Below are 16,930 nucleotides of genomic sequence, written 5' to 3'. Positions count from 1 at the left end.
ATAATATGATCTCTCATAGGATGATTTTTCATCTTATGAAAAAAAATAATGGAGGAAAAAGCAAATGTAATTTGGAGAAGTATCAGAGATGCAACTTCTGACATTGTCCTTTTATTTTCAATTTGTTTTATTTTATTTTATTTTATTTTATTTTATTTTATTTTATTTTATTTTATTTTGTGGAAATGCTAAGGTTTAAAAGGTATTTCAGTAAATTTGCTGATTCCAAGCAGAATCACAGCAGTGATACAAGATTCAGATCCATTTTTTAAACATGTGCTTAGAAATGCTTTTAAATAGATCTGTTTGACTCTAGGACTTCATTGCAGTCCATAATTCGTGAGGTCCAGAGGAAAAATGTGACTCTTGTCACACTTGTCAGTCCAAATCTAAGTATGGATTCTGCCCTAGTACAGAAATTCAAGATTACCATTTAAAAGACCAAATACAAATTAATTGCTCTCTTACTGTAAGGAAGGTGTGAAGGTTAGGAAGTGAGGTGGTAATGAAGCCGTCTAATCCAACGGTGCAGTTAGGGTGCTGAGTAGGCACAGAGATACCAGAGGGGAAAGAAAGAAGTTGGAAGTGGAGATGAAATAATCCTAGCGATTATTACATCTGGGTAAGATCTGCATGAATGCTAAGTGCTGCGTGATGGAGAAACAATTTTCATGGCTTGAACTTACGTTATAACATCCTCTGGAAGGCAATCGCTTACCAGTATCTCCAGTGGGAGCATTTAGATACCGGATTGCCATGGTAGCTGACGAAGGCTTCCCTGCTTTAACATAGTCTGAGGCTTCAAATAGGACCGTGCATCTTTGCTTCTTCATTGTCTGCATTAATTGCCTGCATGTTGCTTCTCTGAGCGGAGCTGCAGCTGGGGCTGCTTAACCATATACCATAACCACATACCATATACGTATTCTGTATATGAGGTTATGTTGCACTTCTGTGAGCTGTCCTGCCATAGATGCTGGACCAAATTCCTGTCCTCAGCCAAGTGGCAGAAGTGGTCCAGGCTTACATTGCAATTCAGATCAGGTTTGGTAGAAATGTTCCCGGGGAGGAGAGTATGGTGTCACTGTGTGGCAAAACATTGTATAAGAAATGGGAGTAACAACAGCACTAGTCACATTTTTGGATAAGCTTAGCATTCAGATGTGGTTGGTTTCATCCCTTTTTAGCAATGTGGACAATATAAAGTATATAAATAAATTTAATCTTCCTCTTGCTAGTGATGGAGAGTGACAGGTGAGCCGGGGACAGCACTGAAACATCTGAAAGATGTGCAGGGTTAAACTTCTCAGGATGAGACCTTACCTACAGGACAGTTGTGTGACAGATTTTTCCAGACTTCCTGACAGGCTTGGTGCATGCTTTATGGTTACTGGAGTATTGAGCAGAGAGAAGCCTCTCGCCCAGCCTCTGGCTCTTGGCCAGAAAAGAGATTGTAGTTTGTAAGGAGTTTCCCACAGCAATTCTTAATTTCTGAGGAGTGAGCCCCAGCCACGTGCCTGATGCTTGTCCACCAGTATTCATCTCCATTTTAATAAGCTTTTTTTTTTTTTTCTCTTCTGCCACCTTATCTGTCCTTGTATCGCTGTGGCTAAGAGCTCTCTCTCTGCAGCACCCAGCCCTCTCGCTGTTACTGCAGAAACACCCAACAGCCCCTTTGGGGGTCTGTGGTCCAGCTCCATGAGAAAGAGTGAAGGGGCAATGTGGCTGTACCTTGGCAATACCAGGATGACAAATGTATGAGATATGAAAAACAGCAAGATACCTAGCTATTGATACTGTGCTGAAATGTATTTGCAAGAGCAGTCTTGCCTTATCCAGTCTTGTCCTGCACATGCCGCAAGGTCTGATCTGGTTCTTTGTAGTGCCATCGGGACCTCCGGAGCCCCTGCCTTCACTTCTTCCCCCTTTATCCCCGGTGTTATGTGTTTGGCATTTCTGTTAGTGCTGTGGGAAAGGAGCTGGAGGGTGGCTGTGTCCCCTGCCTTTGGCAGCAGTTACCTGTGCAAACATCCACTTGAGTCTAGCCAACTCTCCTTTCACATGCTTCTCTGTTCAGCTCCTGGGAATAATCTTGTTCTGTTCCCAGCTGTACTGATATGTTTATTCATTAGATTTTCATAAAGAAAGTCAAATCTTATTCTGCTTAATCAGTGTTGGTCACTGACTATTATTAATTGATTAGTCAATATCAGTTAGCGTGATAAGCCAGCAGAAGCCTTTCCTGATAGCAGCCTTCAAATTACGTATTCATTCTGTAAATTATTAATAAATACTATTGGTCTTGTCCTGGCTGATCAAATATTTGTCTTTTCTAAAAAGCAACATTTTTACTTCTTTCTTTGCATAGTAAGCAATATTATTTAGGAGTTTTGTTGTCTATTTTTCCTTCTAGAACCAATCTCTTCTCAAAAGTTGATAGGAGATCTTTCCCATGTTTGCACACCATGACTATTTTAACTGTATGTTGTTCTTCCTTGGCATCCTCAAATATTTGTGAGGGTCGTCAAGACTACTGATTCAGCCAGATGTTTTTATAATATAATTTCCTCAATAAGGAAGTATGGAAAGACCTTGATAGCAGTGTCATTATTGATTTTCTCTACTCACTAGGACTTCTGTGAAAACCTAAGATAAATAAGTTCATGAAGCTGGAAATAAAAGCAGGATAAAATAATCTTTTAATGGAAACATCTACTGCCTTTATTTATTTTTTTTTCCCCAGAAAATGCTAAAGTCCTTTAAAAAGATAGGTGTACAACATTGTCTTTCTTTACAGGTGGGGAAGCGAAGAGCTTAAGTGATTTAACCAGCTTAGCTTGGTTGGTTCACTGCAAGTGCTGGGAACAGGACCTGGGTCTCCTGGTCCCAAGCCACTGTCTGACCACCAGGATGTTCTCTAGCACCTTTAGTAGCTCTCATTAATACTCAGTCTATCTAGGGTTGCTATATAAAGGCTGTATCATCGTCATGCCATTTCATTCAGTCGTGCCATGCTAGCTTTGCCCATCTGTTTTTCCTGCCAGTGCTTTTGCTGTTTCTTCCGTGGCTGCCTTACGCTTAGAACAATCTCCTTTGACTCCACTTTTACCTCCACCTCCTCAAAAACTACATGTACTAGGACATCAAGAGGAAACCAATCGCCTTCTGATGGTGACGAAGCAGAGACCCAGAAGGGGATAAATAAATTATGCTGTGTGAGTGTGGCTTCTAGCCTGGTCTGTGCTCAACTTTATTCAACGTATCCTACCAGTGCAAGAGGACCACACTACCTTTCAGAATGCATCTCTTGCTGTCCCACCAGAAAGTCATCTACATGTGACCAAAATGAGAACCTTGGTTGATACAAATCTCTGTTTATTTGTGATGAAGTGGAAGACAGAGGTGATCTTATGGAGCTGAGAGATGGCAAGTTGCATTCCCTCCGTGTTATACATCCTGTGTAGTTCCCATCATTCCCATAGCGTCTTGACTCTGTTTCTGGAGGGCCTGACTGATATTTTCTCTGCAATTGTAAGGATTTATGCCATCAAAACTAAAATGAGATGTTCCCTCCTGTATTTCCTTTGCTTCTTTTTTTGGTGTCTCAGCATCAGGAATAACAAGATGAAAGAAAAATGTGTGGAGAAAATGGATAAGGAATGAAACCAGTTCCTAGCCCAATTTTTAATCGTTTCTTTTCTTTCAGGTCTCTCGGCAGCCAAACTGCTGACTGAGTCAGGCTTGAATGTGGTACTGCTGGAAGCCAATGACAGGGTTGGGGGAAGAACTTTCACTGTAAGGGTAATTATCTCCAAACCCATTTGTGCTCTATTTATACACACATAATGTATACATGTATAATGAAAAATTATGCACACGTATGATATATATCTGTATATTATAAATATGCTATGTGAATAGTGTATATAATTTTATTCATTCATTTATTTAACTTCCCTGCTAGTGGTCCTACTTAAGGGAAAATTGCGAGAGCACTAGCAGGTGGGAAATTTCCTGATACTGTACAAGCAAGAGTAGAAAAAGAGAAGCAGAGTGATGGGACAGACTGTTCCCATGTGATCTGCAGGCTCTGGATTCATCACTCTGTTCCTCTGGGAAGAAGAACATGATTAGCTAAGTTTCAGAATCCTCTCCCAGGGAGAGATTCAGGTGAAATCCTTATGAAAAGACACCTTTAAAGCCAACTGTGCCATGAAGATACTCAAGCTGAACTGTAACACACCCTGTGGGGAGCAATGTTGGTTAAAGGCATGGCAGAGGTAGCTGGTGATTAGAACCAACCTGTCTCCTTCACTCCTTTACCGTGTGCCCTACCTGGACTCAGGAGATCCCTTCCCATTCTGCTTGCCAGAAAGCCTCAGCTTTGCTGTTCCCCAGTATAGTCTGTTTGAACTAGTTGCTGGTGAGACCAAGGAAGAACTGCACAAACCTCTCTAACTCTTTCTTTGTCTGCCTGCCAGGGTCTTCTCATTTTTGTTGAATAACCCAATTTTACATTACAGTCTTATAACAGCTGGTTATGAGCTCCATATCTGAGATTCTTGGTAATTGCCACTCCCGAACCCTTAACAAGAAAATGGAGTTTTCCATGGGGAGAGGAATCTTTGCCAAAATGCTCTAGGAATGTTTCCATTGAGTAATTCTTCCGGAATGCTCTTTTAATTTGTCTGGTGTTTGCAAAAGGCTTATTTTTCTAATCTTTTTTTTTTTTTTTTTTTTTTTTTTTTTTTTTTTTTTTTTCCTTTTGTGTGTTGTGTGTGATAAACTAGAATAAGCAAGTTAAATATGTGGACCTTGGAGGAGCCTATGTGGGGCCAACACAGAATCGTCTCCTGCGGTTATCTAAGGAGTTGGGAATAGAGACATATAAAGTGAATGAAGTTGAGCACCTGATACACCATGTCAAGGTAAGATGCTCTCAAGCCTGCTGCTGTAGACAGACAAGTTGTAGTGATCCCCTTTCTCATCATTTACCAGCTGTGCTACATTGGAGTATACCAGTTTCAGTATGCATCTTCTGAGTTTCTTGGAGAAAAATAAGTGTGCTGGTAAGGAAGAACTCCTACAAATTACTATATGCATGCACGTCTGGTTGTATATGCATCCTGGTAACTGATGTTTTGGTTCAAGTCTGAGCTATTAGTTAAAAGCTATCAAAAATCTTCAGTGTTTCTGAACAGTACAACTGTGACTGTTGTGTACATGCCAGCTTTCATATAACATGCACAAGGTATCTGAAAGGTCCTTTCACAAGTCTGGGAAATGAGAGTATCTGGAATCAGGCTGAAAGTTTCTGAGGGTAGGCTTTCTAAATCAAGGGCAGCTATTATCCTGACTGAAATAAACATGTCAGGATAAATCTGTTTTGTGGATGGGGAAACTAAAGTCCAGAGTAGCAAAAGGCATTGCAATTGGAATAGTGAATGTCTCTGGCAATCCAGTGTTCTTGTGTGGGCAGATCCAAACAGTCTGGGACAGGAAGCTACAGTAAGGCTGATAAAAAGCCTACATTTTCTTAGTCTTCATCCTATGTTTTATCCAAAAGTGGATTCTTCCTCCTTTTCTGTTACAGAGCAGTGTTGCACTTCCATAGAAAAGATACTTTCTATGTTAGTTCTGAGGAAGTTAACATTGAGTTTCATTATATCCTTAAGAAAAGACATTGTGCAATGACTGGCAAAATATTTGTCAGATGGTAGTTGGTATTTGATCAAAGGTTAAGGAAAATGTTGACATATTTAAACTGACAGTGATAGAGAAAAGGTGTTTTACCACCTGTTTTCAAGAACTTTTCCCTCTCAGTTTTTATATATATAAAAAAAAAAAGAAGTATGTTCTCAAAGCACTTTGGTACGATGACTACCAAAAATTACTCCTGGTGTGGTAGAACTGATGGGTACATCCTCACTGTTCTGTTAAGTATGCTTCTGGTATCATCATCAAAGACAATTTTTCTGCTTGTTCACACTATTTAGCCTTCAGAGTCTCCTCCAGCAGGAGGTTGTGCCATGAAGGGAAAATTAATGATAGAAGACAACTGACATGGCCAGTTTGGATGACCATCTCTTAGGACAACCTTGCTGTCCTAGCATGGGGTTTTCCAAAATACTACCAGAAGTCAGAGAATCACAGAATCACCTGGGTTGGAAAGGACCCACAAGGATCATTGAGTCCAAGGATCATTGGCTCCACATAGGACCACCCAAAAATCAAATCCTGTCTGAGAGCATTGTCCAAATACTTCTTGAACTGCGGCAAGCTTGGTGCTGTGACAACTTCCCTGGAGAGCCTGTCCAAGTGCCAGACCACCTTCTTGGTGAAGAACCTTTTCCTAGCACCCAGCGTGACCCTCCCCTGTCCCAGCTCCATGCCATTAAGTCACTGAAGCATACTTGGTACTGCCAACTCTGAAGCTGACTTGTGGGCCTCATCTGTTGTCAGCAGCAAGCACAAGCATGGCTGCTAGTTTTGTAATTCAGACCCCATTTCCTCTTTGGGTCTCTAGGAAGTAGGTTTTTAGGAGGGATACTGGTATTAGCATGCCGGTTGAAATGATGTTTTGTTTTCCAACAGGCTTTTAGAGTGAGGAAAACAGAGAATGGCACAAAAGTAGGAGTTTGGGCTCTTCTCAAGGATAATCTGTCTTTCGCTTGATCACAATTGTCTTATTACATGAATTGCCAGAGGCAGGTCAGTTTGTGCGTAGCCTTTTGCCATCATCTGTGGACACCTTTTAGCCTAGGGCTGGGAGTTCTGGAGTGAGTCAAGGCTCTCAGCCTTCCTCTCTACCCAGCACTGACAGAACTTGCTGGCATTGGGGGACATATCCAGGCTGGCAGAGGAGGATATGCCTTGGCTTTTTCTGTGTGTTGGGCAGAGAAAGGGCTTTGCACTGCTGCACTAAGGCTTATCCCCAGCTGAGGACTGAGTCAGCAGTGTCCTTACAGGCCTTAGGACTCAAGTCAAGAGAACTTATGCATCAGTACAAATCCTGTCTGGAAATCCAGAGTTGAGAGAAGACTGCTCCAGGAGGCATTAAAGTCATCCAAGCCTGGGGTATGGGATGTTTGTCACTTTGACTGATGCCTGCATCTGTGAGTTATAGCTGCAAGCAGTTTCTGGAGGATGTATGAGGAGGGCCTGGACTCACACAGACACCCATGTGCTTGTGCTGAGACCTGCAGGTAGATGCTGGGAGGACATGGGTGATGTCCTTAGGTATAACAGGGCGATGGGGCATCTGTGATAATTTGGTATAGGCAAGTAGCTTGGCAGAGTCCTGGCAGGTATGTGTGAGATTGGCACCGTGGCTACACAGACACAAGAAAACCTTCAAGGTTTCCATTCCAACTTGGGCTTGGATCAAGGTCTACCTCACAATTAGGCAGGTTTCTTGAAACTGTGCTCAGTCAAGTACTGAAAATCTCCAAGGAGAGACGTCTCACCTTTTGGTGGTGGCTGCTTGTGGGAGAACTCCTGAGGGGAGGCAAGAGAGAAGTGGTCAGAAAGAGGAGTGTGTGCCAAGACTCCCTGGTAGCCAAGAAGGAGTGAAAGAGGACATACTACACAGTCAGTAGCTACTCATTGGAATCTCCTAATTCCATTCATTTTTAATCTATTTCATTTTTGCTACTATGTTTACACAACTGTGGGGAAAGTATTATAATAGTTAAAGAATTGCAGTTAAAGAATTAGAAGACAAACACTATACAGTAAATATATGCATCATTGTGTGGCCAAATGAGTGTAATAACCTTCAAACGTCTGCATTTCATGTTACTGTAATCCATTCCTTGCAGGTCTTTCACTTTCAGCCATGTGGCCTGCCCTTGCTTTCCCTGCATATGGACAGTACTCTTATGTGCTCCCTGAAATCCTAACGGTACTCTTAAGTCATACCTTATAAAACAGATTCCAAAATATATAATGGTCTGTCACTCTGGCATGAATTTGAATTCACCTGCTGACCCAAGCTTTATGACTAGGGTCAAATTTAATTAAATTCTGGACCAAAAAAATCTCTCTGAATCCAAAAAGGCAATGAAACCTAAAGGTATTAATTCTTCTCTAACTACACTATCAGGCAACACAGTGCATCTTGTAAAATCAGCTGCTGTTTTTACATATACCCCAAGGCAAAATCAAGCCTTTCATAGTTAATTAAATTCATTTTAGAGGCTTTTTAATACAAGTAATATATGCAGCTTCTTTGTACTACAAAATGAAAAGAGTGCATTTTGTTGATCTCTGGGAGGGTCTCTGCTAATTAGGCTTTACCAACTTGATTAGGTTGTGTATTTTCTTCCCCTTTAATCCTTTTTAATGCCAGGTTCTATTGCTAGAATATTTTTGGCCTTGCTTATGTTGTGTTTGATATCTTCACAGAAACTCAAAATTATATTTCTTGCCTTTTTTTTTTTTCATTCCCTCCACTGGTTAAATGGCCTTTTTCATGGTCTTTGAAAGGAGATTAGTATGTTCTTTTCATTTGTGTAAGTGCTGGTTCATCAGCCTCGGTGAGAAAATTAGGATAGCTCTGCAAGTTGTATTTGGTAGGCAAATTGCTGTCTGAACACCATTGCTTTTTGATAGCATGACTGAAGTTAAGTTTGTAAGTCCAGATTAAAGAAGTAAAAGCAGAAGTATCTGAGTTGTCAGCATCTCCTAACAGTGATCTCACCGGACTGGTAAGCAGATATGAAATGCTCCTTAAATCAGATAATTTTTCCGTATCTACCTAGGAGAGGATTCAAGGCCCTACCTTAGATAGGTAGATCTGCAGCTTTTGAGCACTTTTTATTTCCCTCTCCAAAATGTCTTCGAAAACCAAACTAAACTTCATGCAGTCCAGGTAACTTTTACCTTTGCTATGTAAAAGTCTCTGGAAAGAGGTGTTAAAATATGAAAGCATATCAAATCATTGTATAGGTTTAATTGAGAACAGATTTACTTGGTTAATCCAAATTGCACTTCACTTCTGTGCAGTCCAAATAGCTATGCAAATTTACTGCACTTTAAAGCACAGACCTTGTGTTATCAAATGTGACACAGGTTCCTTTGCAAAGCAAGGTAACTATGGAAGTGGTTTGCTCTGCTACCAAAACTCTGTGTACAGAAACATTTGTTTGTATGACTGGATTGCTGAATTAATCTTTTTAGAGCTTGATTCCTTCATATACAGTAAGGTTGCTCTGCCTTTTGTCCTGCTGTGATGCTAGCTGAGCACACTCTGATCCCATTTTCACTGATGGAGAGCTTGCATGAAAACTCGGCAACACAGAAGGACGAGACTCCTCTTACTGCCTATGTGAGACCAACAAAACCTGTTTCTCAAAATCTGATCATTAGTCTGTGGTAGATCCCCCACTGCCATTGATGCTCATTGTCGTTTGTTTTTTCCAGATCTTTCTTCCACCACAACTGTCCATGGGGTAATACCGTGATCTTTTCTGGAATTTCCCCAGACAGCAGCATTGTTTTTAGAAAGTCTCTGTGTTTTCTCAGTGCAGGTAGTGCTAACAGCTAGCTAGGTGGCTAGTTATTTGGACAGTACATTGCAGGTGGAACATTCATCACGTGATGAAAATTGATATAAGCCCTGCTAGTTTTTTCCTTAGCATCGAAAGGCAGACGTAAATACTGTGTATGTCCAGGGAGATCTTTCAAGCCAAAATGCTGGGTGAAACATTAAACATCCCCTCTCTAGTCAGCAGACAGGATCTTGGCAGAGAGTTGCTGGTCCCTCATTACCACAGTTCAGTTTTCGTATGAGGATGGACTTTCGTCATGTTCCTCTGCCAGCAGCACTGGCTAGAGGTATCTGAATGCATGTCATGCCCTCTCCAAGGTTAGCGCAACCTTCATGTGTGTAAATACAACCTGGCAACTCTGAGGAGATTGCTAAGGTGAACTGAGTCTGCAGGATATCACTGGAGATGAATATTTAGTCTTATACACACAATACTTTTAACTAAGACCACAAATCTGCTCTAATGTTAGCAGGCTACATACTGATCTACAATAGATATGCAGAAGAAAAAATTTACAGCCCTCTTGGGTGTAATTCATTTTCAGCGCTATTGTGTTTATTAAAATGCAGTTTGCTGTGGTCTCATTCATGAATAAAAATGTGATGGCCCTGTTGTATTGGGATTTAATTAGCAGCAAGATAAGTGATTGCTGTATCTAAAGTTAGAGAATTTACTGAGGTTTCTTCTGTGATATCACTGATACATGCACTAAAGCTAGGCAACATGATTTATTTAAGCTTCAGCCCTGCTTCTTTGCAAAGCATCTCTTGGTATAGTATATAATACATACTGTAACAGCTTAAATGGATTTTGAATAACTGCATAAAAGCTCTTTCATTTTTCTTTTGTGTATCTTAATTAGAGTGCATTCAGAGAAGAAAAAGTATGAGAGACTGAGTTACCATCAGTTTAAGTGAGGTGAAGTGTCATCATATCTTTTTCTTTTTTTTTTTTTTTATTTTTTCCCTGACAATTTGTAAGCAAGAACTTAGGGAACTAGGGAGAATCATCTCAATCATGAAGAAGCTGGCCATTCGGTGTCTTGAAAAGGAAGCTAAGTAAATTTGAAGACACTGAAATTACTACTGGGCTTTGGCACGTTCATGTGTACTTGCTGGAATATGGGTCTGCACTGCTTAAACTCTTTCATAGATATAAGTATGCAGGCATTCCTGTCACAAAACACCATGCCATTATTCACTCACTGATAGCCTCAGGAGACGATCTGAGCATTGACTAGGCTGAGGTAGGTGAGAGTATGTGCTAGACTCACAAGGGATGTCCTCCATGCTGTGAATGAAAGCGATCATCAGCAGGAATATAGAAATGGCTGGTCTTGTTGGACCTGCCCTGTACATAAAGGGACATTTTCCCTTTTTTTGTGCCAGCCACCTGGCAGTAATTGCAACAACTTAGTTTGTAATTAGGCCTTTTTCTAATTAAAAATGGATAATATTTGTATTACAGCAGCCTAAAAGGGTCAAGATAACGTACAGCAAATCTGCAAAGCAATCTCTGCCAAAGGGGACCATAAAAAAGGGTCTTACAAGAGATGTTTATTGATCAGGAAAATTGGCTGGAAGGCTGACAGCTGTGACCTCATGGCAGCATGAGGATGAAAGCAGTAAGGCAAAATGAACTGGAAATAAAGTATGCATTTCTTAATTAAAACTGAATGCAAAGAAACTTCCTCAGTTTCAGCCCTCCCAGACCACAGGGTCTGTTTCCTAGGAGATAAGGAAAAGGAGCTCTGCTTCCACCTAGCTTATTTAATTCAGGCTGCTGGGAGAAAAGCTTCAATTGCATTTGATTACAAGAACTGATTTTTGTTTCCCTTGGGAAGCTGATTGAGGTCTACAGAAATACAGAATACATGTGTATTTCATACTGAAAGAACTGGCTGACACTGCTGGGTTTCATATGTCTGTAACATTTTATGGAAGGTTTCATTTTTTAGGTAAGAAATTTTAGAACCTGGAATATCTCAGAAACAAAACCAGTGAGTCCAATATTTTCTCCTGTGTTAAATACAGCATTCTTACAGCATTCTCATTTTGAGAATTTGTGCTCAGTTATGTTATCTGTGGGCAGGCAGAGAGCTGGCTTCATTGTTTTCTCCAAAATAAAACTCCTCTTTTCTCCTGTTCTTATGTATTTTTGTGCACTTATCTGCTTTTGGGAGGGGAAGGAGCTGTGGTTTTTTTAAGACAAACTCTAGAAATACTCAGGAAAGGTTTCTATTGATTTTATCCACTTTGTTGGGAGGTTTAATTCAGGTGTTGAAAGTCTTGTGCAGGTCCACTTTCAAAGAGCATTTAGAACCACAGTCCTTTGAAATATGTACTTCATAAGACACTTGAGCACTTTTTGTAAAAGTGTGTCTTAAATCTGTAAATAAGAAGTCTGGTTCTAGTCAACTTTTTTTCTCAGCTGGTTGGATCAAAGGATTATATTCTGTTTTAAATTCAGAGCAGAACCTCAAGTTTTCTTTCTAAAATACCTCATTGCTATTTGTTTTCCTTATTCTGCCTTTTTTCAGACAAGACGTATTCGAGTTTTTGACTTATGTGGTGGCAGAGTGAAGATGGACTTCATAATACAGAGGAAATACATTGTTCCCAATTAGCTCCTTTCCTTTTCAAGAGGCATGTTTCAGACCAATGTGTCTGGCTATACTACTCTTAAAATGAAATTACTTTTGATGATCAAATTTCACAAAACACACTGGCATCCAGAGCCGATGATCCAGAATTAAATACTGAAATATATTTAGAGGGTATTTTGGCACATCTTAATATTGCATATTTGCACTATTAGTTATCTGGATTTTCTTGCACTGCATTTATATTTTCTGATCTTTGTATCTTTTTATTTTTGTGATACCTGCCAGCATAGTAATCAGCTAAGTTTATGAACGGAACAGTTTCTCAGAGAAGGGAACTATTTACCTATTACTGACGGGAAGCTATTTACCTGTCTCAGCTGCTGGAGATTTCATTTGTTCCAGCTAGTTGCCACGTTTTACTGAGAATTATGATTAATCAAAGGCTGAGCCCCAAGGACATGCTATAGATAGTATGGATTAAAAAAAAAAAAGGGAGGGACAGTTTTCCATGGTGCAGCAGATGACAAACTGAGAGTGAGAAGGTCCTGAATTCCAGCCTGATGTGACTCCTTGCTATTTCTCTTTTTTGTTCTCATGACTTCGTATCTTACCATTTCTGCACTTTACATGAATGACAGGATTTTAAGCTGAGAAAACAAGGTGTGTGATGCTTATGAATCAGCAGATGGCACTACATGCCCGTGAAGCTGTGTAACCGCAGATTAACATGCAGACTGACATACTGGTGAAGTTAGAAGCTGCTACTCCAAGGCTTAGAGAGCTTAGCTGAGGGGGTATCTGTGCTCACTCACCGGTGCAGGGATTGCATCATGTGGTCTTATTTCCTACACTGAAATCTGGCTATATTCATGTTCAGTTCTAAAAACTTCACGGATCATTGGCATGAGGGGCTGCAAGTTATGATGTGGAATACAGCTTGGGTACTGCCTGGGTACGCAAAATTTAGGGGAGCACAAAGTGGTCTTGTGCCTGCAAAACCAGTCTTTCTTCTGAGATCTCAATGTGCAGTGAGATACTGATGACACTTTCTGTCAGAGGATGTCCTTTCTCCCCTAACCATTCTCTCACTCCCACTCTCCCAGGAGGAGGTGTGTGGGACCCGTCCCTATGACCTCCCAGGTGCTGGGGCTGATACTCAAGGGGCTGCTGGTACTCAGTTACCATGCTGTATATTTTCCCAGCTCTGTAGTAGTAAGCCATTTCTAGTTATGTTATCTGTTTGCCCTGAGGCAGAGCTGATGTCTGTAGAGAATTTATTTCCATACCACTTGGATTACATGGGTCTAGTGTAACTAAGCCAAACACTGGTTGACGTGACATTCTTCAAAACAGATAAATGAGAAAAATCTTTCAGGAATTGTAATATTTGTGACATCTTACATTGGATTCCTCATTTCCCTGTTTGTTTATTCCTGAGACAGCTAGGTTACTAGAATTTGCTCCCTATTGTTTCAGCTCCTTTAGCATGCTTTAGCCCATACTGCGGCAACAATCTTCTTAAGCAGCAAGTGACCCGTGCAATAGCGGGTAGACCTCCAGCTGCCAGTGCTGGTGTTCTGCTTTTGGAAGCATTGCACGTGGCATTATGAATCAGTTTCTAAAAACTATATATGCCTTCTATTAAATGCCACCGAGTTCACAAACAGTATTGGCATTAGAATGTTTTATCAAAATGTTTAGATGGGATGGTTATTATTACGGTTTATATACTGCTCTGATTTGGGTATTAAAAACATTTGAAGAGTAAATGTTTTGTGCATTTTTGAGCATATTTTTCATCCACATGTTTTGTTTTTCATTAGAGATTATGCAGCACCAATAGTTTTGTAGACTGCTATTCCCAGCAATATGATAGAAATTGGCAAATTTTGCCTAAGTATCAAAAAGCTTGTTGTACCTGCAAAAGTACAAATTCATCAGCAAAGCTGAAATGTTTTATTTTCTCAGAAATTACTCAGAAATATGTTGTCTTTCTTTGGTTGTGTTCTTTTTGTTTCTGTATAGATCGTAGTCTTACACTCTCAGACTGAGTTCTGCCTGGCAGCTCCTGGAGTTTTGTCTACATAGGAAATAAGGATCAGGCCTTACATAATGTCTTAGGAGCTCTTAAATGTAACATTCACAGGAGACTCCCTCACTTTAGTGATTATTTTTGTTTTTCCAGGTTGAGATTTGTTCTTGTGCTTTATGAGTATTGTTGCCCCAGATTTCTGCACAAGAGACATACCCAAGTTTTCCCTTTCAGCAGTTCAAATGCAGTGAAATAGAAGAATACTAAAACAAAGATGTGTTTTATGTGTCTCTTAGTCGTGCACTCATGAAAAAACACCACAGGGAATTCATAAGACTTGAGTTAACTCAGAGGGGATAACTCAGGTAGGATTGCCTCTGGCAGAGCAGGAAGCTCAGAACAAAATCAATAATTGGAATAACCCATTCTGATGCTGTCCTGGTTTTTGTGGGCACAGCAGTATACATGTTTCATAAACCTGAATCTGGGAAATGTTAGGTATTAAAAAACAAACCAATATATTCTTTCTTTGGAATACCTATGCAGGTTTGTATGCGTGTGAAGGGTAGCTCCAGTGCTCAGAACAAGGCACAGCAAAACTGACTTCTGGCTGCTATGAAATCTGTATGTGCCCAAAAAAGCTCATTGGTAGTTGGTGTTGGTAATTACCAACATGGTTCAGATTTCACTCGTTGGGGTAGGAGGTTATTTAGTCTGTGACCTATTGCTCTTTCAAAGCCCCTTGACAGTAGACCATGAAGATGTATCTCAGTTCAAATTATTTTCATTTTAACAGATTCCGTAATAGTACCAAAATGTCTATTTCAGGACCAAGTGAAGGATAAACTTGCTGCGGTTCATGATCTCCATCTATAGGCTTGACTCCAATAAGATGTATTTTCATATGGCTGAGCACAAGAGCTGTATAGATACACTTTGTTCCATGTTGAATGAAAGCAAACCTTTCCTGACATTTTCTGCAGTATTTCTGAACATGTGCTGTAATGTGCATTCCAAGATTGGAAATGCAAGGTTTTCAGCCTTGGTACCTCTGCTTCACAGAGTGACTGGGGATCAAATCCAACTATTATGAAACTGCGGATTGAAAACTTTTTTAAAATTGACATTTTGGCATGTTACAAACCATAATCTCTCCTCAAAAGCACTGCAAAATGGAATTGTTGTTTTGCAGCTACTTCTTCACATGTTCTGCAGAATTAATTCCTTTGTTCCTTCACTTTGCTTTCTTCCAAACTTTCATTACCTTAGTGTTTCTTACAAGAATTTCATTACAGTCTCATGGCCTTACAAAGACTACATGAAAAAAAAAAAAGCTTCTTCTTAATTTACTCTAACTTGCTGTGTTTTTTTTGTTGTTGTTGTTGTTGTTGTTTTTTTTTTTTGTTTTTGTTTTTGTTTTGTTTTGTTTTGTTTTGTAAATTAGTTTCTAAGTTGCTCTTACTCTTATCCCGAGGTTTCATTTCTGGAATTTCTGCTTTTTAAGTTTCTCTCTCTTTGAATTAGAAGTCCTCAAAATTATAAGTCAGCATTTTATAAGGTTGTGTATATTTTTGTTATTTCCAGACCAAGTTTTTAGTCTCTCAAGATCCTTTTACTCTCTCTTCTGGTGTTTGCAGGTTTGAATAATGTACTTTCTGTCCCTTCTTTCGCATTATTAATTAAGTGGCTAAATCAAACCAAGCTTGATGCTTCTTCATGTAAATGGTATTTGTATACTTATCTTCAATGAGACACAGTGTTTTTTGTTTGTTGTAACCTGGCTCCAAATATTTAATCCTGATGCAGCATTTCTTCTGAAGCCAGAGTGATCAGTTGGTGTGGCACTGTATCAATATCTATTAAAAGTTAATGATTCTACCAATTGGCGTTCATACTGATGCAGTGCCCTCTTAAATAGGTAATTTAAGTTTTGAAAAATCAACGATGGAACACAATATGGCCTTTATTGGTCATCAATTTTATGGAGTCCAGAATGTGTTGTGAAGAAATGAGTAGCCATACAATGCTAATGTGCATTTAATTGTGATTTTTTATATCTGTTATGTTGCCATACATATAGTAAGCCAAGGAAATCCCTTGCAAATAAAAAAGCTTTACAAATTAACTGTTGTCTTTTGCCCTTAATTAAACTGGACTTTCTGGACTGATAGTAGTGGCGACATTTATTGAATGTATTAAAACCTAACTATTAAATATATAATGATGAAATTAGGACATTCATGTTGGCCAGACTGTCATTATCGAGAATGTATGGCCAGAGGTGTGGTTGTTGAATGGGAGAAATAGTGATCATTAGTAAATACTACATTTTCTATAGGGCTGGGGATGTGCATGTTAGCTGGAAAGAGTTTGTTCCAGGAAGGTCTCTGAGCTATGATTTTAGTGTATAATAAAGCTCATCACAGCTGCTTTGGTCTGATTTTGAAAGAAAAAAAAAAGTCACTAAATGCAATTACCAATTAAGTTTTTTCATGAACAATTAGGAAAATATGTAACATATGTTTCTTGTTTTCAGGAAAAAAATAGCTGTTTTTTCATCTCAGTTGAGCAATACTGTTCTGTCTCATTTTTTCCTCCGATATTAGTGACTCTCCTGCAGGATATTAGTTTTATTGCCCAGAAGTATCCAATTTAAAACTTTCAAGATACAAGGCACTACCGGTTTTGCACACAACTGACTTAACTGTGTGTCAAGTTTAAGTTGCATACATACAATCCCAG

The 16,930-nt window shown here is 39.6% G+C and overlaps 1 protein-coding gene across 1 annotated transcript in view; it reads left to right on the top strand.

Annotated features, from left to right (window-relative positions):
• The window catches only part of LOC311444187 (amine oxidase [flavin-containing] B-like), a 49,217-nt gene that overhangs the window by 13,950 nt on the left and 18,337 nt on the right, over nt 1-16,930 (top strand). Inside the window, exons 2-3 of the mRNA XM_084535159.1 lie at nt 3,707-3,801; nt 4,791-4,928. Coding sequence (XP_084391285.1) covers nt 3,707-3,801; nt 4,791-4,928 — 233 coding nt within the window. The remainder of the gene's footprint in view (nt 1-3,706; nt 3,802-4,790; nt 4,929-16,930) is intronic.

This window comes from Aythya ferina, assembly GCF_964211825.1.
Source record: "Aythya ferina genome assembly, chromosome: 1".
Taxonomy (NCBI): Eukaryota; Metazoa; Chordata; class Aves; order Anseriformes; family Anatidae; genus Aythya; species Aythya ferina.
Note: the sequence above shows the minus strand (reverse complement) of the source record. Positions and strands in the feature narration are given on the sequence as shown.